General features: G+C 38.2%; 1 protein-coding gene across 1 annotated transcript in view; it reads left to right on the top strand.

Annotated features, from left to right (window-relative positions):
- The window catches only part of LOC124555409 (RUN domain-containing protein 1), a 177,851-nt gene that overhangs the window by 105,208 nt on the left and 48,876 nt on the right, over positions 1-23,767 (top strand). The window contains exon 9 of the mRNA XM_047129306.1: positions 11,443-11,641. Within this exon, the coding sequence (XP_046985262.1) occupies positions 11,443-11,641 (199 nt within the window). The remainder of the gene's footprint in view (positions 1-11,442; positions 11,642-23,767) is intronic.

The raw sequence follows: 23,767 nt of genomic DNA, 5'->3' as shown, positions 1-23,767 counted from the left end.
TTTATTGTCTTCCACAATAGTGCCTTCAGTTTCTCACATCTCCATGTCAACATCAATTCTGATAAACATCACCTATGCAAAAGTGCTTTGATTTGTTAAATTAAATTATGAGCTTACTTTCCTCATAGTCTACATTTTCTGTACCATTAATAAGTAATTTCATTCATCTAATACATTTGGACACCATATGTACTAATTGAATGCTATGTGTTTGATGATTCACGGTGAATGTCATATAGCTGGATGGTTACATTTACATGCTGATGAAGTCATTGACGTTTTTTTCTTCCAGATCAAGATTTTAAAAGAAACTGCTTGGGGCTTGTGAATCAAGAATTATCATTACATGTATTTTAGCTCTGATTGACGTGTTAGGTATATTCATCTGTGTGGCACATACTGGAGTTCAAAACACACTTCTGTTGGTGGATTTATAAAGGTGATACTGCAGTTTCTCACAGAAATTTTTGTAAGATGACTGAAAATGGCTACCACATGTAGGACATATTTTGGGTTGTAACTTTATCATAGAATTTCAGCATTCATGTTGGCAGATGATTATGCTCTCATAGTTTCTCCTGCAATAGTGACTTGTTACTTTTGCACCACTGCTTTTGACCAGTTATGGTATACATCCAGTATTGCTCTGTTTTGCTTTCTTGTGTGGAGGATCTTTATCAAAATACTGTAATTTTACACTCGACTTTCATTTTACTTTTGTTCATTGTCACTATAAAAAATTATTCTTCAATTTATTTTTATTTATCTTTTTTAAATAATTTTTAAACTATTTCAGGTAGAAGTCGAATATGTCAGGAGAAAATACATTATCCTTGTTTCTGTGCTACACAGTGGTCTCTTATTGAAGGAAACTTGCGTAAAACTCTTAGGAAACTTCGTGTAAAAATTAAATCATATTCCATCAAAAATACAATTTTGTTTCAGAAAATGATGACACTCTGAAGAAGATAGTTTGGATCATAAATTTTGCTGGAGAGATAAGTGATACTGATAGACTCAGATTTTTACACTGATGAATACAAGTCACATAACTTTGCAGCAATGACTTCTGAACTGACCGGAGTTTAGATAGAAGTGGTGGCAAGCAGAAAAGAGGGTTTCTTGGACTTAAAGAGTACTTCTTAGGTCACATCATGCTCCATTCCAGATGTCGTACATTATGAACAACTGACAGGTTTTGGAATGATATTATAGTTGTAACTAGCTGATTTATTTTACTGCTAGAATTTCATGTGTAAATGGTGAGGGGACAGTACAGGCATGTGGATGTGAAGCAATTAGTCAGTGATGAAGGTGTGCATGCTCACGTAGGTATCCACAGTGACTCTAGTGAACTGAAGGTTGAACACTGCTGAGGCCGACAGGCAATACTGTGACTTCAGCAATCACTTTATATCTTTCCTAATTTTTTTTCACATTGCTCAGGGAAATTATGTTGATTCCTAGATGTGGTGGTGATTTTGGAGCTGTTCTGCACTCAAAATGGATGTGAAACTTTTCACTACTGTACAGAAATGCTGTCCTCAGTCTTTTTCCTTCACTTGCTCATACAGCCCTTATCAAACTGCAGATTTTACATCAGAATCATAATAATAGTTAACCATTATCTGTGGATGAAGAAAACATGTGATGACGTGCTGAATATAAATTCAGTTTTACACAGCAGAGCTAACACAGTGCTCTCTGAAGAACCCGACCCTGCTGTATTGTAGGGGTGTACATTTATAGTTAATCTTTGGAGCTAACTACATCAGCCAGAAAAAGATAATATCATTTAGAAGATAACAAGATAGAAGATAACAAAAAAGTGTAAAATTTCAAGGTCGAAAAGGTGTCCTGTCCAGGGATTTTAGCCTTCTCAAGCTCTTCTGTGTGGAACACAGCCTCACATGCAGTTGAATAGCTATGCATTCCACAGTCCAGTTGGTCTGACTACAAAATAATGTGACAAACTGAAAAGATGAGGACTGTCTTGGTTCAGTCCTAGGCAGTTAAAATTTGGTTATTCTGGTCAATTTGAGGATGGTTTTGGGAGATTTCTCACATTTGTCCAGTTGAATGCTGGCACTATGCAACACTTTCTGTAACTGACCCAAAATGTAGATTTTGAAACACAGTTCATTTAACTTTAGTTATGCTGATCGGCGTTAAGAGCAGAAAGCATGGAAGTAATGGAATAACTCCTTTAACATGGTCAGATGTGAACTATGTTAGTAATTGAAGTGTTAGAGATGTCATGAAAGTTGAATAAGGGTTTCTTAAAATTTATCCCCTGTTTCCATTTTGTGGAGCATTAAAGTGACATTTTATGTTGGTTATTTTTGTCAATATCTGGCAGGATTTTCTCAGTTGTTTAGAATTTTTATATTTCAGGTTTCTAATTTCATTGTCAGCCTAACATTAGTGGAATATAATAAATTTTTTGTGAATATTTTCCATCTATGTTCCTTAACTCATTGGTTACCCTGATGATATAATTTTAGACTGTGGAATCAAAATGGTAGCATTCATATTTGTATTAATATTATCAAAAGACTTCATACACTATTGGAATTCCCATACTGTTTAGGTGTCAAAGGAATCTACCTTAAAAGTACTAAGTGGATAATCATCAATCCCTTGACATACAAATAGTTTTGTATCAGTACAGCCGATAGATACACATAAAACAGAACTGAAAATTTACATTCCTAGCTTTCGGAACTTTGTTCCTTCATCAGGGAGGAGAGAGGGGAAAAAAAGGGAAGAAGGGAAAGTGGATTCAGTTACTCACAACCCAGGTTATGAAGCAACAGGGAAAGGTAAACAGGGAGGGTAGCAAGGATGGAGGCATGGTTGTCAGAGGGAAGCCAAAGAATATCTTTGGCTTCCCTCTGACAACCATGCCTCCATCCTTGCTACCCTCCCTGTTTACCTTTCCCTGTTGCTTCATAACCTGGGTTGTGAGTAACTGAATCCACTTTCCCTTCTTCCCTTTTTTTCCCCTCTCTCCTCCCTGATGAAGGAACAAAGTTCCGAAGGCTAGGAATGTAAATTTTCAGTTCTGTTTTATGTGTATCTATCGGCTGTACTGAGCTGAGGTAAGTACTGGCCAGCCCCTCTATCTCTTTGTTAGTATTTGTTTCACATCTTATATGAGATTTTCCATTAATCATTTAAATAGTTTTGTATGCATTTTGTCAAAATTAGTATTCAGGGAACAACAGATTCTCAAACTCAGCAAACTGGATATAGCAAAAATCGCAGTTTTAGAATTTGCTCCCTCCTGGATAAATTTCTGTGGACACCTGTGCATGTTCACCATGTATGAAATGGGAGACGGACATCTCTACTGTATGATGACCACAGAAACTTCCAGTGTGTTACTATGAGAGGGGGATAATGATTTGTACCAGAAAATTATATGAAGACTTATGGGTGTTGCCTTCACTTAAATAAACATCTATCTTTCTTCTTGTCCCATTGGTGTTGGAGCTTGACAAGGATGACTGTTAGTAAACTTATGAGACGTATATGAGAGGAAGTGAATTGTTGCTGGCCTCTTCTTGGCACTTATGCTCTCAAAAATTCAACAGTAAGCCTCTCAGTGATACAAAATGCTTCTCTTGTAGTGTCTGTAAACTGCAGTTTGTTGAGTAACACCCACCATCCTGTAAGGAAAAGCACTGCTCTTTGTTGGATCTTCTATGTACTCCAATAATCCAATAAGATAAGGATCCCAGATTGCTGAGCAAGATTTGAGAGTGGGCTGAGTAAATGTTTTGGGAGCCACTTATTTTTTGTATGAATTACGTTTCCTTAAGATCCTTCCAATGACTCTCAGCTTGGTACCTGCTTTTCCTACTAGTCGTTGTATGCGATCATTTCACATTAGGTCAGTCTGGGCTGGTACTCTCTGGACTTTTACGTTTGTTATACATTGACAGCGACTTATTGCTAGTAGTATAATCAAATAGTAATGGGTCTGTTTGCATTTATATATGCAATATCTTACAATTATATATATTTGGGATCAATTACCATGTGGTGCACCAATCATTGATCCTCTACAACTATTCCAGCATTTCACTACAGTCATCTGGCATGGATAATGACATCATCTGGAAACAACTTCACAGATATTCCAACATTGTCCAGTAGATCATTTATGAATATTGTAAACAGTAATATACCTATAATCCTTGGGATACTCCCAAAATTACCTTTACATCTGTCAATATAATCTCATTAAGAACAATGCGTGTACTCCTATCCCCTAGGAAGTCCTGAATTCAGTCACCTGACATCATACTTGGTAAGTTTGTCTTTTGTTCACTAAACAACAGTGTTGGACTGTATTGAGTATCTTCCAGAAGTCAAGGAACACAGCATCAACTTGGGAACTGTTATCTTCATCTGCCTGGCTCTTATGGCTGAACAGAGTGAGCCATGTTTCAGAGCTCTCTGGTAATGGAATTCATCTTGATTTTTATAGAGTAGAATAGAAAATATATTCCGTAATTCTAGAACAGACTGATGTCAGTGATAGAGGTCTGTAATAAAAGAAAGAACTGTATTATGATATTCACACAGTGAAACAATTTTGGAAGACTGAATTCAGTAATTCAGCCTTCTCTCCATCTACCATTCTGGTGACAATACAGCCATTGAGTAACTAAATAGAAGATTTTTGATCTTCTTACTGACTTTATGCAAGACAAAAACTTAAGAGTTTTAATAAGATCAGTTTTTGAAATTTTTCTCTCAAATTCACAGAACACATCTCAGATTTCTCTCATTATGCTCATCTTGATATCATTCAGCATTTATTTTTGCTGCTATACTCAAGATGGCACCGGGTAAAAGTGTACAAATTGCCAATCCTGCAGTTCCAACGAATTTTGACCGTAATAAGTGCAAAATATGTTCAAAAAGAGTTATACGAGGTGTTCTGTGTATTAACTGTAATTACTGGTACCACGAAAAATGCGTCAAAGTTAACCTGAAATACTTTAACAGTGAAGATCAGTGGACATGCATCATACTAGCTACAGAATCCAAAGTAAACAATACGCTAAAAATGCAAGATCACATAATTACGTCATTGAAACAAGAAATAATGGTCCTCAGCCTCAAGCATGAAGGCCTACTGATGAAATATCAAGAACTATTAGTGAAGTGTAATGAACTGGAACTGACAGTAACCAATAAACCCACGAACAATGAACTCGTTATCCGCACCCCGAACATAAATATCAGTAACAAAAACTGGTGTTTGACGTGACAGCATGCTATGAGAAGCAGTCAAGCCGTAAATCACACTCAGAGTGCAATTCTGAATCCTAACAGAAATCATGGGTGATCGTAGCCCAGTACAATCAGCATGTAAACAAAGTGCCATGGAAAACAAAGCTAATATGAGGGTAGGCCTATGTGAATTGGATCCAGAAAGTGATTATAGAATTGTAACTTCTGATAACCACCTGGTGCAAGATGCTAGCAAGGTCAGTTTACAGTCTAACATTGCACAAGATCTTATGCAAAAATTAACCCAAAGTGAACATAATTGCTCAAGCAGCAATATATGTGCAGGACAAAAATGAAAGAAATTCCAGAATGTTACATAGCAAGAAAATCTCAGGAAAAATGAAAGTACAAATATTAAGTGACAGTCATGGAAGAGACAGTGCTTAAATACTGCAAGACAAACAAGGGTCCTCATACCAGGTAAAAAGCATAGTAAAACCTGGCGCTCCACTAAGAGAGATGGTAAAAAAAGCAGAAAATTTGACAACAAGCTTCAGTACACGTGATACTTTGATTGTAATTGGGGGGGGGGGGGGGGGGGGGGGAGAGGGGGGGGTTCTAACGAGACAGACAAACCTCTTGATCTAATGATGAAACATGTGGTAGAACCATTGGAACCAGTACTCGCTCTAAGTCACAAAATGAATATCATTATCCATCCTATACCCAGCAGATATGATGCTCATAATTTAAATAGTAAAATTAATACTGCAAACCTCCATCTGATTCAAACACTGAATTTAGCAAAACATGCATACGAAAAAAGAATTGCTGTGAACTTTGAAATAGAGAGACTAGCCAGAAACCACTTCAGAACACATGGTTTCCACCTAAACAAATGTGGCGAGGAGATTATCTACAATAGACTGGCCTTCCTGACAAGTATGGGAGACAATAAGAAACCAAAAGTCAGAAACCATAAACAGATGCTTATGAGCAAATGGATCAAGACAAACAAGATGGGAAATAAAAAGAGTAATAGTGGCCATACTGTGCAAACTGCACTAGACAAATCACAGAGACAAAACACAAACCCCCCTGACCCCTCAAAAAGGTCAGGAACCTGAAAGGATCAATAATGTTATGGTGAACATTATTGAGACAGCCCTCTAAAATGACAATGTGATGCCTTAGTAGTGTGATGTGCATGTGGGTAGTTTTCAGGACCACCTGGAAGATGAGTCGGCTGCCAAGGACGACCAACAGAACCCGCACAACTGCTCGGAAATCAACATATCTGGAACACAGCACAATTTAAACTGAAGTTCAGTGACACAGTAAATATGACTTCGAGGTTCTTAGGTAAACCCCACTCAGGCCTTGAAAATCTATTATCACAATGTCCAATGCTTAAGCAACTAAACTGATGACTTAAGCATTTTGCTGACCAGTGAACTAAGTAGTATGCCTAGCAGAGCACTGGCTCTGCACTGATGTAGTTAAGTTAATCTCACTATCAAATTTCAAATAGTGTGAACACTACTCAAGATCAAATGATGGACATGGTGGGGTTGCCAGCTTGAATATAGCCCACTTCCTACCCTAAGGGAAATAGTACAGACAAGATCTTTGAATGTGCAGCCATAAAGCTTACAGATCTAAATCTAATTGTAGCTACAATTTCCCATCCCCCCTCAAGTAGTATTGATGATTTTCTGTTACAAATGGACTTGTTTCTATCCAAAATAAGTCAGTGGAAACAGGATGTAATTATATGTGGTGACTTTAATATAGACTTTCTCACCCACAACAGAAACAGGGAGACATTGATTAACGTTGCAAATACTTATAATCTGCATGGCCTTGTAAATGAGCCCAATAGAATAACACCCACATCCAAGACAGCTCTAGATAAAATTTTTGCATATAGAAATAACTTAACCCAACACTAGAAGTACACAATGCAGGATTCAGCAACCACCAAGCTGTCATTCTAAAGGTCAATGTTAGCAAAGATACCTCAAACCCAGTCCCACCTAAAACGTTACAAAGGTTTATCACTCAAGATAACTTGAACAAGCTAAATGCCCTCCTCAGTAAAGAAAAGTGGACAGAGATGTACGCAGCCAATGATGTTAACATGAAATTCAACATATTTCTTGACACAATGATCCACCACTTTAAAGAGGCTTTTCCACAAAAACCAATAAGAATAAATAATAATAATAAGAGAAACAAGACTTTGATTACACCAGCTAAAAAAATCTCTTGCAAACATGAAAGAATACTCCACATGTTATGTAAACAAAGTAGTGACTCCCCCAATTAAAAGAATACTATAAAAACTACACATGTATCCTAAGAAGAGTGATAAGACAGGCAAAAAGGATGCAAAATGATGAGTACATTGACGGATCCAGCAATAAAGTAAAAGCGATGTGGAATATTATAGAAAGGGAAAGAGGGGAAATCAAAGCTATACACATGAACATAGAAATCAAACTCAACAATGAAACTATATCTGATCCCGAAGTTGTGGTGAACTCTTTCAACAAATTCTTTACGAACATAGCTGAAAAACTGGTCAAAAAATAATCCTAACACAAAGTACCAACCAGGAAACCAAAAATATCACAAATGTGCAGAGTCAATTTTCATTACCAAAGTCACAGAAAAGGATGTTGCAAAAGCCCTCAGAGAGTTAAAAAATTCATATTCAGCTGGCATTGATGGTATCCCAGCAGCTGTTATCAAAAATTGTGTACACGCAATTGCTGAACCATTAACTCACCTCTGTGACTGTTCTTCCCAAGCAGGCACTTTACCTGAAGCTCTGAAACTTTCTAAAGTAATTCCTGTCTTCAAAAAAAGGTGACAATAAAAATATGAATAACTACAGGCCTATTTCAAACTCATCCTGCTTTTCTAAAGTTTTTGAAAAAATAATGTACAAAAAAACTGATGATGGACTTCATTGGGGAAAAAAAAAAAAGATTTAGTAAGTTTAGCCCAACATAGGTTCAGAAGCAACAAATCTACTGAAACTGCAGTATATGATTGCATAAATATGCTATTAGATCTGTTAGATAAAAAACAATCCATAACAGGCATATTTCTGGATCTGTCAAAGGCTTTTGACACTGTTGACCACAAAATATTGCTGGAAAAAATAGAACACTATGGTACCAGAGGAATTGCAAACAATTGGACTGCTTCATTCCTAACCAATCAGATGCCGAGAGTCAGCATGAAATACACTAATAGACAAACCAACTCAATAACTGAAATACTCTTGAGTAATGAAACTGTAAAGCAAGGTGTACCACAGGGCATAGTATTGGGACCTCTACTTTTCCTCCTGTGTATTAATGACTTGAGCCTGAATGTAGATGCACACAAAACAATAATATTTGCTGATGACACAACTGTACTCCTCAAAGGGGAGAATACAGAGGCTGTGCAAAAAGCTGTGAACTTGGCCACTAAACAACCCAGCAACTGGGCTAAAATCAACATCTTAACTATCAACACCAAAAAGACAACTTCCATGAACTTTCACACAACACACAACACAAAATGCAAATTCCTCTCAGCCACATGTCACTGTAAATAACCAGCCAATAGATACTGACACTGTTTTCAAATTCCTGGGTCTGTGTGTTCAAGATAACCTGAAATGGAATACACATCCAGGAAAGGTAAATGCCCCAGAATTAGCACTGGCTGTTGTGCTTTGAGTGTACTGAAATTGTGCACTAGCCTGAAAACAGTAACCAGTGCTTACTACACTTACATACAAGCCCACCTAAAATATGGTGTGATATTCTGGGGAAATTTTCCAACTGTCCTGAGCACATTCAAAATTCCAGAAGAGAGCAATGAGGATTATTACTGGGAGCAAACCAAGAGACTCCTGCATACCCATCTTCAGAAAGTTGGAAATCCTTACACTGCCTTCCCTATACATTCTTGAGACTCTACAACTTTTCAGAAACCATGTAGTGCCAACTGACTCCAGAGTCATAAAAAATAATGAAATACATAAACACAACACCAGGAAAAATTCAAATCTACATGTTTTATGTACAAACGCTCAACTGTGTAAAAAGGGAGCTTTCCCCATGGGCCTCCAACTGTTCAACCATCTTCCCATTTGTATTAAGTCCATCGAAGACAACATAAAATTTAGCAAAGCTGTGAAGACATATTTGTTGTGTCACTGTTTTTACTCTATAAATAAATACCTAGAACAGTAATCTTACTATCTATTACTGACACTGTTTTCAAATTCCTGGGTCTGTGTGTTCAAGATAACCTGAAATGGAATACACATACAGGAAAGGTAAGTCGTGCTAGTTACACTATTTATAACTCAAGAACGGCTGGACTGATTTGGCTGAAAATTGGTGGAGAGGTAGCTTAGAACCAGGAGACAGACGTAGGATACTTTTTATCTCGTTCGACTGCTATAAAACGTGGTATAACAAAAATGCATCTGGCATGGAATAACAAAACGCAAATGACAGCTAAGCGTCACTATAAAACGTGATATAATAAAAACGCATTTGACATGGAATAACAAAACGCAAATGACAGCTAAACATCTATGGTTAAGTATCAGTATATATCATTAATTAAAAATTTAAAGAAATAATTTGTATTTTCTTTGAATCATCATTAACAATGCCATGACCAAGACGATCGAATATTTCTCGACAAAGCCGTAATGCAACAAGGATACAAAACATTGTGAATGAAAGGACTGAAGAACAACAACAAATTGCCCGTGAAGAGCGCCAGGTTAGTGTGGCTCGACTTCGTGCTTCTGAACCACAAGAGCAAAGTGAGGCAGCCCGTGAAACGGCTCGGTTAGCAATGCGAAATTGTCGAGCGAACAACAGAGATCAACATCCTGATGATCCCAACCGATATGCCGCTTGAGTTTAAAAGACGTCAATTTCCGATCCGTCTTGCATTTGCCATGACCATTAACAAATCACAAGGCCAATCCTTGAAAATTTGTGGTTTAAATCTGGAATAGCCATGTTTTTCACATAGTCAATTATATGTGGTATGTTCACAAGTCGGAAGACCATCTGCGTTGCTTGTTCTTGCGCCTGATAATAAAACAAAGAATGGCTTGTATCACAAGGTACTTAATTGAAAAGTGGAAGCTATACACTAAAAAACATAAAGAATAAAGACTCATTAAAATACTTAATTTTTTTTTATTTGTATTTCCTAATAAAAAATTGAACTTAACATCCAAAATCTGATTATTTATTGGCTTTCAGGCAGAACAGAGTTTGCCGGGTCAGCTAGTTTATGTTAAATTGAAAACATTGAGCAACGGAGTGAAGTAAACTTAACCAATCTTGGTAATATAATACTTTAGGATACTATATGTTGATATATGTTAAGAATGTTAACTGACATTTTCCGACATCTGTAGCACACTGTGTACCATCAGATCACATGGAATAAATAAATAAATAAACTGTGCTTTGATTTAATTTGAATCTGTGGTGAAGGTCTCTTTGCTGTTGGACAACTTTTTAACATGGCTATTGGATTTTAGTTTGGGTCGTAAAAAGTTTCATAAATATTTCAAAAGTCTCTGTGGTATATATGTGCTCTAATCTCATTTATTTTCGATATTAAACTTTCATATTTTCGTGATTGTGATGGTTGCTGTGTTCCTTGTAAACAACTTATTGTCTGTATTTATGTTGGAATTATGGCCTTACCATGCAATTTTCTGAAACTATAACAGTCTTCTTGTTAATGGGTTTGTTCTGTTTAATCTCCAATGTAATATTTGAAATTTCTAAAGAAACTGATGCAATCTTCTTAAACTATTTGTATACTGTAATTATTTTGTCAATTTCTTAAAAATCACACCTACACCAAGTGACAATTTCATTTTACTGTAAACTGGGTAGTTTAGTTCCAGTATTATGTGGGTCATTTTAAGTATATTACATAACTCATCCTGATTGCCGTCTGATTGCTTCTTGAAATATGATTACATTATTCTTATGCTTATTTTACTTACTACATTTCCATTGCTGATAATACTTACCTGTAATAATCCAAATCTGTTAATTGTATTTTATGTGTGAAAAATAGTAGTTATTGTTAAGTATAATACCAAATGAATTCACCTGTCACTGTTCCTGTTCTTTTTCTTTATAGGGATTTAAGAGCTCGATTGGAACTTGCAGTGGATGAAGTTCTGTCATTGATCCTAAACCCTGTAAAAAATGTTGATGCAGATTATATGTCAGATTCTGATCATGATTCAGCTTTACTATGCAATGCTGCATTAACATCTGCAGTTAGGAAAAAGCTTGCTGTGAGCATAAAAGATCTTTTGCAACATGGTCTGATGCCTGTAAGTATAGTTTTTCACAATATTTTTCTTCCAATAGTACATAATTTATTAAGCAAATAATTTCAGAATGAGTTTTTCTAGATTTCTCGTGTAGAAACTCCAGTACTTTTAAACAGCAATACTTGTAACTCTGTTTTACGGTCTCTCTTCAAATTGCTATCATGAAATTTCATACAATTACACTTAACTTCAAATTCTTTTACAATAAATATATTGATCATTTAGCTACTTTTAGCTTACTGTTTATTACTAATTCTTTATATGGTCCTTTGCCTTTTGTGGAATGTCAACAGATTTTAATATGATAAACAAAAACATACATAGTGTTATAAAAAATTTCACATGCTTATATATTAGACACAAACACAAACGTATTTAATAATACAATGATTTGCCTTACTAGACCTTCTTTAGGCTATGTAACATCTATTTTCTTCTTTACCCTTTTTGGTTACAATTTTATGACTTGTTTCAACACACAGTACACTACTTCATCATACTCATCTGGCTGTTTGTCGTTTGGATACAGATGTGGTGGCTCTGGGTTCTCCATCAGGTCTACTTGCTTTGGTAATGAAATCCAGCGATCATTATGGGACTGGGGATTGTCATACGGTTTGCTACATTGTTGCAATGATGTTTGCCTCCTGCCTTGTGCTGCCTCTGTCCTATGTGTCCAGTAAGCTTATCACTTGCACATCTGTGGACTAGGTTCATGAACTTGCCTTGCAGTGATGCCTGAAGACCACCAATTGCCTGTATGTGTTACAAAAGGTTTGTTTCAACATAGACCCAACTTAGTTCCTCTGATTGCATTACCAGTATATCATTGCTGTTCTTCTTTACGATCATCATGAAAACTTTTAAAGCTATAATTATTACTTTACAAAGCTTTTACTTTACAATGAAACATAACTATCAATATTCTTGAGTTGGTTCAGTCATATTTTGTGCTGATATATTTCTAGCTACTGAATATCGCACTTACTGGCCTACTTACACTTTTACTTTGTCTCTATATCTATGTATTAGTAATATCTATTCTGGCACTCTCGGCTGCCCAGTACAGTGTTCACATACGAACTACTAAACTCTTCACATCATTAGCATTAACCCCACTCCAGCACTTAGGGTAGCTGAGTCTCTTCTTTCCTATATACTTACTATTGACACTAATGTAGCTTTCTATTTTGAGCCCAAGTGGCTGCATAGTATTTGTTTTTCTATTTCAGCTAGTACTAATTACTGCGTCTTTAATTGTCAGTTATTAAAATACCTTCTTAGTGAAGACCGATACACTGCATGTACATCAGTCTGTTACCTCAACTTCACTTTGTGTGTTAGTTTACCCTCCAGTTTGAACACCATCTTTGAAGTTAAATCTTCCCACACTCCTATGTTTGACACAATTCCAATCTTATTCATAGTACCAGGTCCTCTGGTGTCATTACTATTATCCCAGAGTCACTAGTTTTCTTGCAGCATTATCTCTTCAGTTTGTGCTGCCCTCCTTTTTACTCTGGACTTACATTCATTTACTTGCTTGTTCCTTTTATGTCAGCTTTTTTATAGACTTGGCATTTAATATATACCTGCTTTTTAACACTTTAATTCTCTTCCTACTTTTCTCTTCACGTTTCAATTTCACTTAAGTCTCCATATAAACCTAATACTATACAGCTAGAAAGAAAACAGAAGGAATGATTGTTCTAAGCAGCTGAGGGGCACACAGTTGCCTTACTGTGTAGCTTCCCAAATAATGGGAAACTCCCTAAGCTTCCTTCAGCAGAATAAAACTTCCTCTGCCCAAATCCTTTTTCTTGCCTCTGACACACAATTTATATGTTCTGCTTTTGCAACAGGTTTACTCATGCTATCAGCCCTTTCTTTTTCCACCACTCTCAGCCTGTGTACATTAATTAGTTTACTTGTTTACTCTCCATCCATTTCTTCTGGATATGTAATGTCCAAAGTTCTCATTTTCTCACCTGTGTGGTTTACAAAGGTTCAACTATAGCCTTTTCCTTTTCATACAGTCTTACACAACACATATCAGATGTCACATCACAACAATACATATTCAAAAAATCAACCTGTAAAAGCATGTTAATGCTCAGCTGATGATGATTAAAAACATGTGTTCAATTACATCACCATTAAACTGAACATGTAGTGTGGCTTCATGGCTAATTGCCTTTGGCCCCTTCCCATTGCTCCAAAGATTTTTTAACACCTACCATGTCTGTTGTGTTTGGTAAGGCTTTGAAATACTCTTGATAAATCACTGAACCACTATTTATGAGTAGCTGTTACTCCAATCCCTCTACTAATACCTTCACAATAGGTTTAATTCCAGATACTGTTGGCACTGCCTCTGCTTCAGATAACAAAAGCTTTAATTACTGCTTTTCTATAAAATTCTGGTTTATCCAATTGATTTTTAGGTTTTACTCTTGCTACAGACAAACATTGACCCACTTGAAGCATCCTGTCATGAAGCGACAAGCCACATATGTTGTGCTTGATACCACTCAGCCTGGGAGTCTACGGCAGTACAGCCTCATTATCTAGCCTTAAAGGCAGTTGGAATTCCCATCAAATACGAATGTATAATGTTGCTTTCATCCAGAGGCACTGTTGAACTTTGTAATTTTTTCACTAGTTCACGTTCATTAGTCTGTACTTCAGGTATCTTCTCAACAATAATATCTTCCAAGTTCCATTTTGGAGCTCATGTTTCCCATACTTTCCAACCAAATGAATGACTGTTCACTGCTGTTTCTACTGCATTGGTTCCTAGTCTGTAAATAGCCTAGTAATGCCACAAGTATCATCTGCTTGAAGCTTGTCAGGAATGTCTTGGTGCATTGAACTACCACTGCAGTGGTCATAGGCTAAAGGCCTGCCTGGCTGATGTGTTCTGCCCCCACTCTTCAAGGTCGATAACAGCTCTACCTATGCATTCAGTGGACCTATTGTCTCTGACTGCCTCTGCCTTATGCCATCAAAGTCGTCTATGGTGTCACCCTGCCATAATTTGTTTTCTCTTAAACCAGTGTCATTCAGTGCTAATTGTTTTCATATGAGGCATGTCCAGAAAGTAAGTACCATTTCGTTCTCCCACCACCACAGCACTAGTGTTGCAGTTCCACACATTCACACTCACCTGCCTTGTTCATTGTCATTCCACCAGTGCTCTTACAGCTGGATTGCATTGTCTTTACATTTGTTAGTGATCATTCAAAATTTTTAAGACAATTTCTGAGTCTGCTGACTGTGAAGTGCATTCTGTAATATGGTTTGTAAATTCAAAGAATGTTAAGGCAACTGAAATTCATTGTCAACTTTTAGAGATTTATGGTGAAAATATGATGACTGATAGAATGGCCAGAAAGGGGGTGTGGTAATTCAACAATAGCCTTCTGCTGTCAGTGATGGTTTGTTTAAGAAAATGAGTGAGAAAATTCGTGAAAACATATGGTTCACAATTAGAATGCTTTGTGATGAGTTTCCATAAATTTCAAAAACTGTTTTGCATGAGACTGTCACAAATTGCTTAAATTTACACAAATTGTGTTCCTGTGATCAAAAAAATGCTTACCGATGTCGACAAAACAAAGCAACAATGCAGTGTTTTGACATCTCTTACCCAATACACTGATGAGAGAGATGAATTCTTAAACAGAATTGTGACCAGTTATGAAACTTGGATTTATCATGTCACTCCAGAACCCAAACAATAGTTGATGGAGTGGTGACACTCAAAATCCCCCCAAAAAACAGAAGCTCCAAACTGCTTTGCCGGGACAAAATATCATGTGCACTGTGTTCTGGGACAGACAGTTCATTCTGATTGTTTAATTCCTTCCCAGAGGTGAAACTGTCAGTGTGTTACAATTCTGCGAAATACTGAGAAAACTTCAGCATGTAATTCAATACAAAAGACGTGTAATGCTCAGTCAAGGCATGGTACCGCTTCATGACAACACACGTCTCCATTTTGTTTGGGTCACTCGAAACTGTTCGTCAACCTGGTTGGGAACAGTATGATTATCTGCTGTACAGCCTCAGTCTTGCATGTTCTGATGTGAATTTGAAGCATGATTTTGGAGGAAAGCCCGTTGACAACGATGATGACATGAAAAACAGTGTTCAGCAGTGGCTGACTTCACTGGCCCCATGTTTCTATGAAGAGGGCATAGAATAGTTGGCTTTCGACTATGACAAATGTTTGAATAATATTGGTAACTATGTAGAAAAATAGTTTAAGAAATGCTCTTGTAAAAATAAATTTTGGTCTGAAAAAAAGTTTTTATGAGTTTTTTTCCAAAACAATAATTACTTTCTGGACACACTTTGTAATATTGGGACCTCAGATATTGGTGACTCAGGCCCATGCTGAGACACTGTTTAGTTTAACGAGTCTTGTGGAATATGTTGAGTACCGTATTCCAAGTCTTCACAGTGGCTCCCATTCAGTCATCAATTGTGTGAGTTTTGGATACTGCCATAACTGCATGTCACACATACTTGCCGACTACCATCTTGCCCATCTTGCCATACCTGTGTGTTCTTATCCCCGTCATATTGTCCATGCAATGACTCCACCCTTTTGAGGAACTGGACACAATTCTCACAGTTATCATGCAACACTGCAGCCAATTCTCTCAGAAAATAGAATGGTAACTTATGCTCTGTACCCATCGCAAACAATACTGTCACCATACCTGCATCAATATTTGTGATTCTCTTCCACCAGTACTCATAGAAACCCTTCATAGCTATGCAGTCTGGTTGGTACCTATTCCTCCTCCAGAAATCTACCAATAATTCTCTTTAAAATTCAGGAGACCAATATTCCTACAAAATCTCCCACAAAACTTACTCAAATCATTGCAAGCATTTGCACTGTCATTACCTCAGCAAACTGCATCACCTTTCAAATGTCCTAATACAAAAGAAATTTGTTCTTGTGTCAACCAACACACTGGCAATATGTCCATGAAACCCTGTATGAATAATTTTGGACTATACTTTATCCTGAGGATTGAAGTAATTGAATTTGTGACAAGTAAAAGCTGCTTTTGTTGAAGTAAGAAGCTAATGCTGTGCTAAACTTTTGACAACTTTAAAATTTAGTGGTGTTTCTTGACCAATTTCTCATCAACAATATGATTATGCGCAAGCTGCTCTTTGTGAAATGACTCTAACACTTTTTGCTCAGTGCCCATCATGCAGTTCCTCTCTGTTACATAATTGCTAAAATTAGTACACTAATCAAGCATAATAGTGTTACTTATATATATTAGCTGAGTCTTTGGTGACAACTTCATCATGTACTGCTTGCATTAATTCAATGTTCTCTGTAAAAGTACGATAGACAGCTTCATTATCTTCCAATTATTTCATGACTCTTAACTCAGAGTCCTTGGCTCATGTTTCACAGTTTTGTCACACAGTACTGTGTTCTGTGTCCACTTTTGAAACAATAATTTTTAACTTCAAATTAACATGCTGTTTTAGTTTTACTTGAATTGGACAAACTGGTTTTCAGTGTTGTTCTTGACTTCAGATTTTAACATTTATATTTCAGTGGATACATGAATTCTCATTCTATCAATCTCTGTTTTTACATTTTTAATCTATGTTTTTAAAGCTTACCTTATTATTATCAGCATTTATCTTGTCATTGTCTGTTCACAATTTTTCATTGTTCTTTGCAACATGAACTTGAAATTACTTAATGTCTGAATTAATGACAACAGTAAAACATTCTGCCTTTGGGCTTTACATCAGGAAACAATTGCTCCTCTGATGCATCTGTCACTGCATGGACATCATCAGGACCACTAGGCACTGAATCACTCATATTGTGCCCAATTGTTTCAGTTTTGACTTGCACTACTGACACTATACTAGGAGATTCTACCACTGTTTCCTCTCCATTCTATACCTGCGTTGAGTCCATATCAGGAATGAAAATTTTATCACTACCCTGTTACTTCTTAATTCTATCCATATGAGTAATTCTCTCAGCTTTACCCTGTGTAATGGAATTTGCTGGGTTTTTATTCCTATTGGTCATTCTTTTCTGAAGTGTTACAAGTGTGTCCAACTGTTGGAAAATAATCTGAGATCTTAGCTATCAAAGACTTCTGCTCCGGACCACTTGTAGCTGCATTGACTGCTGTCGCTGTAGTGGTGAGATGCCGTCCCACTGTGTGAAGAAGCCAGGCCGTGTTGTGAGTATGTCACTGGCCTTCTGCATCTGTATCTGTATCTCTTGCAAACACATTTTATGATCAAAAAGCCAATCCTATCTGCACCCAACTAATGTGCAAGGGCCAATTTCACTTTGCAGTCTCCCATTATAAGGGGCAAGCCCTAATCACCAATTGTTACCTCTCAGTGTTGCTTTCAAAATCCACAGCCACACTTGGAGAATTCATGACAGATTTACTCTTTCAAAAGCAGTATTTCATACTGGTTCTCAGCACCACAATACTCCGGTTTGAAACATGACTTACTTCCCCTCTGTTATGAGATTGATACAGCTTAGCAATTTGGTGCTAATTACAATAAAACCTGCCATACACAAACCGGCACAGATAAATTATTCCAGCACGGTACATACACCTATTTACACCAAGAGAAAGAACCAGCCAGGAAACTCAATTCTGCAGCATAATATAGAACAACCTGCCTGGTACAGTAAGTTGAGGACTAACAGAGGTGCATGACTTAGCTACAACACAGACTTACCTTCTGATGCTGCACACTTGAAGTCCAGTGCACATACTCGACATGTTAATCTATCTGCCATTACCTTTGATGCCTTTTTTCTTATGCTGCTCTCCCATAAGTGAAACCATACTGAACTTAGCATGAGTACAACAACAGTCTGGAATGGGCGGGTACACCATTAAAAAAATAGCAAACTAGTCTGATAAAATCAGATACATTGTTGAGACCCTTTTTCCTCCAATTAGGATGGTATACATGTGTTACCACATTTTTGCAATGCTAACCATAGCACTCACAAGAATTCAAGGATCTTGTGAGACCAAATCTAATTCAAAATGATAAACTAATTACGGCCTACCAAATTTGTTACTCACACATACCATTGTGATTACTGCACTGCTCTGCCATGAGAAACTTGGTTATGAATTGCCAAGACGGTCTTGGATCTGCTGGCAATAAGTCACACAATTTCTCCAGGACACAAAATACTCTACCATCAGATGTTACCATCAGATGGCCATCAGCAATAATGTATCACAACACTGAGAAAGTACACAGCTAAATAATGAACATTATCGAACTTAGCAGCATTTGGGTGAGTGATGACATATGATGCGCCATAAGCTTTCTTCAATTAACCATCTCCATCTATGTCTGTAGATACTGTCACCACCAAAATTAATGGAAGTACTGCCTATGTTACTGTACATATTCAAACTTGGTTACATCATACGAACAAATAATAAACTTATGAAGTAACTAAGGTGGACTGTCATTTGACATAGGTCCTACCTCAGTCAATCCCCAGTGCATTCTCCTCTGGGAAATTCCATCTCAAATCATACAGGTCAAGAGTGAATGTGTCACATCACTATTTCAAAGTTTTTTTGGAAAAAAAAAGTGTTGGAAGTTCCACAAGACACCACTCAAGAACTAACTATATTATGAGAAGGAAAGTTGCTACTCACCATATAGCGGAGATGCCGAGTCGCAGATGGGCACAACGAAAAGATTTTCACACTTAAAGCTTTCGGCCACTGGCCTTTGTCAACAATACACACACACACACACACACACACACACACACACACACACACACACACACACACACACACACGAGTGCAGTCTCAGGCAATTAAAACCACACTGCGAGCAGCAGCACCAGTGCATCATGGGAGTGGTGACTGGGTGGGGGAAAGGAGGAGGCTGGGGTGGGAAGGGGGACGGATAATATGGTGGGGATGGCGGACAGTGAAGTGCTGCAGGCTGGATGGCAGGCAGGGGAAAGGTGGGGAGGGAGGAAGTAGCCGAAAAGGAGAGAAATAGAAATAAATTAAAAAGTAATAAAATAAAATAAATAAAAAAAGACCTGGTGTGGTGGCAGAATAATGGCTGTGTACTGCTGGAATGGCAGTAGGGAAGGGGCTGGATGGGTGGACAGTGACTAACGAAGGTTGGTTATGGGAAGGGTGGTTATGGGAACGTAGGATGTATTGCAGGAAAGTTCCCACCTGCGCAATTCAGAAAAGCTGGTGTTGGTGGAATGGATTCATATGGCACAGGCTGCGAAGCAGTCATTGAAATGAAGGATATCATGTTTGGCAGCGTGTTCAGCAGCAGGGTAGTCCACTTGTTTCTTGGCCACTGTTTGTCTGTTGCCATTCAAGCGGACAGACAACTTGTTGGTTGTTGGATGTATATGGGACAGGTCTTGCATCTAGGTCTGTTACAGGGGTCTGAGCCATGAGGTAAGGGATTGGGAGCAGAGGTTGTGTAAGAATATACGAGTATATTGTGTATTTTCGGTAGATGGCGGAATACCACTGTGGGAGGGGTGGGAAGGATAGTAGGCAGGACAATTCTCATTTCAGGGCACGGCAAGAGGTAATCGAAACCATGGCCGAGAATGTAATTCAGTAGCTCCAGTCCTGGGTGGTACTGAGTTACAAGGGGATTGCTCCTCTGTGACTGGATGGTGGGACTTCGGGATGTGGTGGGAGACTGGAAATATGAGGCACCACAGATTTGTTTTTGTACAAGGTTGGGAGGATAATTACAGTCAGTGAAGGCTTCAGTGAGACCCCCGGTATATTACTAGAGGAACCACTCGTCACTGCAGATGCGACAACCACAGGTGCTAGGCTGTACGGAAGAGACTTCCTGGTATGGGACGGGTGGCAGCTGTCAAAGTGGAGGTCTTGCTGGTAGTTAGTAGGTTTGATATGGACGGAGGTACTGATGTAGCCACCTTCAAGGTGGAGGTCAACATCTAGGAAGATGGCTTGTTGGGTTGAGTAGGACCAGGTGAAGCAAATGGGGGAGAAGTTGTTGAGGATCTGGAGGAATGTGGATAGGGTGTCCTCACTTTCGATCCAGATAGCAAAGATGTCGTCGATTAATCTGAACCAGGTGAGGGATTTAGGATTCTGGGTGTTTAGGAAGGATTCCTCTAGATGGCCCATGAATAGGCTGGCATAGGATGTTGCCTTGCAGATGCCCATAGCCATATGCCGGATTTGTTTGTAGGTAATGCCTTCAAAGGAGAAGTAATTGTGGATGAGAATATAATTGGTCATGGTGACTAGGAGGGAGGTTGTTGGTTTGGAATCCGTTGGGTGTTGGGAAAGATTGTGGTCAATAACAGTAAGGCCATGGGGATTAGGAATGTTAGTGTACAGGGAGTGAGTATCAATAGTGACAAGCAGGGCGCCATGTGCTAAAGGGACAGGAATTGAGGAGCGTTGGTGTTGGAAGTGGTTGGTATCTTTTACAGGAGAGTCTTGATTATTCGACCTAAACCGGCCACGACAAGGTCGTATAAGCGGGAAGGTCGGATAACACGGAAAATAATACAAAAAAACACAAAAATTAAACTGAAGTAGGCCAAATGAGTTAAACATTTAATACAATACAAATCAAATTAGACTGAATAGATATTTACTGTGTGAAGAAGTTAGTAATTGTCTTTTGTTTGCCTGCTGTTTGCTGTTTTTTTGCCACTAAATCACATAGTCTCTTAAGAAGTAAAACCTCGGTAGATGACATTTTCTCCAGTTGCTCTACATATTTTATAGCAGTTTCTAAGGCCTTGTGTCCTTCGTTGTGAGAAACCTTGGACGCACTTTCCTCCTCTACATCCGCTTCTTCGTCTTCTTCTTTTTCGTTTACCATGTTGACTATTTCTTCATCTGTCACTTCAAATTCTTCATCTTGGACAATTCATTCATTTATGTCATCTTCTGTGGTGTCAGCACATCCCAGAAATTTTTGTAACAATGAAAGCAGGGTAGTATTTTCTGGTTCGGTCTGATGCTGTAGATTTTCATCATCTGGAGAATTTTCTTGATTTTCCTGTAGCAAAATTTTCCACAATTTTGCAATTGTATTTGCTCCAACACTCTCCCAAGATTGGGCCACGTCATAAGCTATGTCTTTCAAATTAATATGGCGCAACTACTCTAGCATGTCTTCTGCCTTGTCCATAGCATTTTAAAGAGGAAAGCAAGTTTCTGTGGTAGTTTCTCTTCAGTGTCTCTAAGGTCCCTTGGTCCATAGGCTGACATAAGGATGTGACATTTGGAAGCAAAAAAATGGCCTTTATATCTTGATTTTGAAGTTCATCTTCATTAGGATGACATGTGGCATTGTCTAGAAGCAACAGTGATTTCCGGGGCAAGTTGTTGGCTTTCAAAAACTTTTCAGTTTGTGGCACAAACTCATTAAAAAACCATTCTTTAAAAATGTCTGAGCTCATCCAAGCATTTTTTTGGTTGTAATATTTCACCAGTAAAGCATTTTTAGATACATTTTTAAATACTCTCGGTTTTTTGGCTTACCTATCATAGACAGTTTCATTTTCAAATTTGCTGTGGCGTTACTGCATGCATGAATTGTCACTCTTTCTTTGCTACATTTGTAGCCTGGCACTGCCGTTTCGGCCTTTGACGCTAATGTTTTTTCCGGTAACCTTTTGTAATTGAGTCCAGTCTCGTCGCAGTTAAAAATTTGATCACCTGTTAAGTTTTCCTTATCCAATACCTTGTGAAGTTTATTCCTAAACAATTGAACAGCTTCAAAATTTGCTGAAAGCTTTTCACCACAGACATTAAGTTGTTGAATTCTGTATCTTTTCTTCCATCTATCGAGCCAGCCTACACTAGCTGTGAAATTAGGTTCACCTTCGTTTAGTTCTTTACGATACTTTAAGGCTTTTTCCTGCAAAATAGGTCCCGACATGGGTACACCTTTATCTCTATGTTGAGTAAACTATAGGAACAAAGCTTCACTTATGATTTCATAATCACATTTTTTCATGGTTTTCCGATCTTCCAAAAGAGCCGAGGTTGCTCACTGAGAACACAACTTCTCAATTTCGTTGCAGTTCCTTTTCCAGTCTCCAACTGTTGTTTTCCCGACATTATAATCTTGCACCACTTTTAATAAAGTTTCACCTTTATCTATTCTTTTAAAAGCTTTAAGTTTTTCTTCCATTGAAATGACCACCTTTTTCCGTTTTGAAGCTATCACCACAAACTTTTACAATAAACAAAGTGCAACACGTCCACTCCACTACAGATCTAAGTTAGCACTGAGGAGTGAGGAGTAGCAGATGGCGACAATGAACTGAGTATCAATAAACAACACGTTAGTCACTGACCTGTCATCAGCTGGCACACGGCCAGCTCAGTGAAAGGGTCGGATAACACAGAAGGTCAGATAACCGAAGATCTGATAATCGAGACTCTACTGTATATGGGAGGGTAGGTTCCGGGTGATAGGTTGAAGGTGTTGGTCTATGAGAGCAGAGATTCTCTCGGTGGGGGCACAATAACAGACCACAGTGGGGCGTCCTGGGTGGTTAGGTTTATGGACATTAGAAAACATGTAGACTGTAGGAGTGCAGGGAGTGGTAGGTGTGAGTAGAGAGATGGACTCCAGGGAGAGGTTCTGGGATGGGCCTAAGGATTTGAATAGTAACTGGAGATCCTGCTGGATTACTGGAATGGGGTCACTGTGGAAAGGTTTGTAGGTGGAAGTATCTGACAGCTGGCAGAGTCCTTCTGCCAGGTAATCCTTGCGGTTCAGAACAACAGTGGTAGAGCCTTTGTCCGTAGGTAGGATTATAATGTCAGGATCAGTTTTTAGATGGTGGACTGCGGTACTTTCTGTGGATTCCCCCCCTGCTGGTCCGGGGGTTAGAATAGGCCGAAGGTATTCCTGCCTGTCGTACAAGGCGATTAAAAGGAGTTTCACACGTTTTGGCCTTTATGTGATGGCCCCTGTAGGGTTTGAACTCCATTCTTCAAAATTTTCCCGAAGAGCAAGTCAATTGGGGAATGGCGCCTTACAAGGTGCATCGTGTCCATTGTGCATTGAGATCTT

Source organism: Schistocerca americana, chromosome X (genome assembly GCF_021461395.2).
Source record: "Schistocerca americana isolate TAMUIC-IGC-003095 chromosome X, iqSchAmer2.1, whole genome shotgun sequence".
NCBI classification, from domain to species: Eukaryota; Metazoa; Arthropoda; class Insecta; order Orthoptera; family Acrididae; genus Schistocerca; species Schistocerca americana.
Note: the sequence above shows the minus strand (reverse complement) of the source record. Positions and strands in the feature narration are given on the sequence as shown.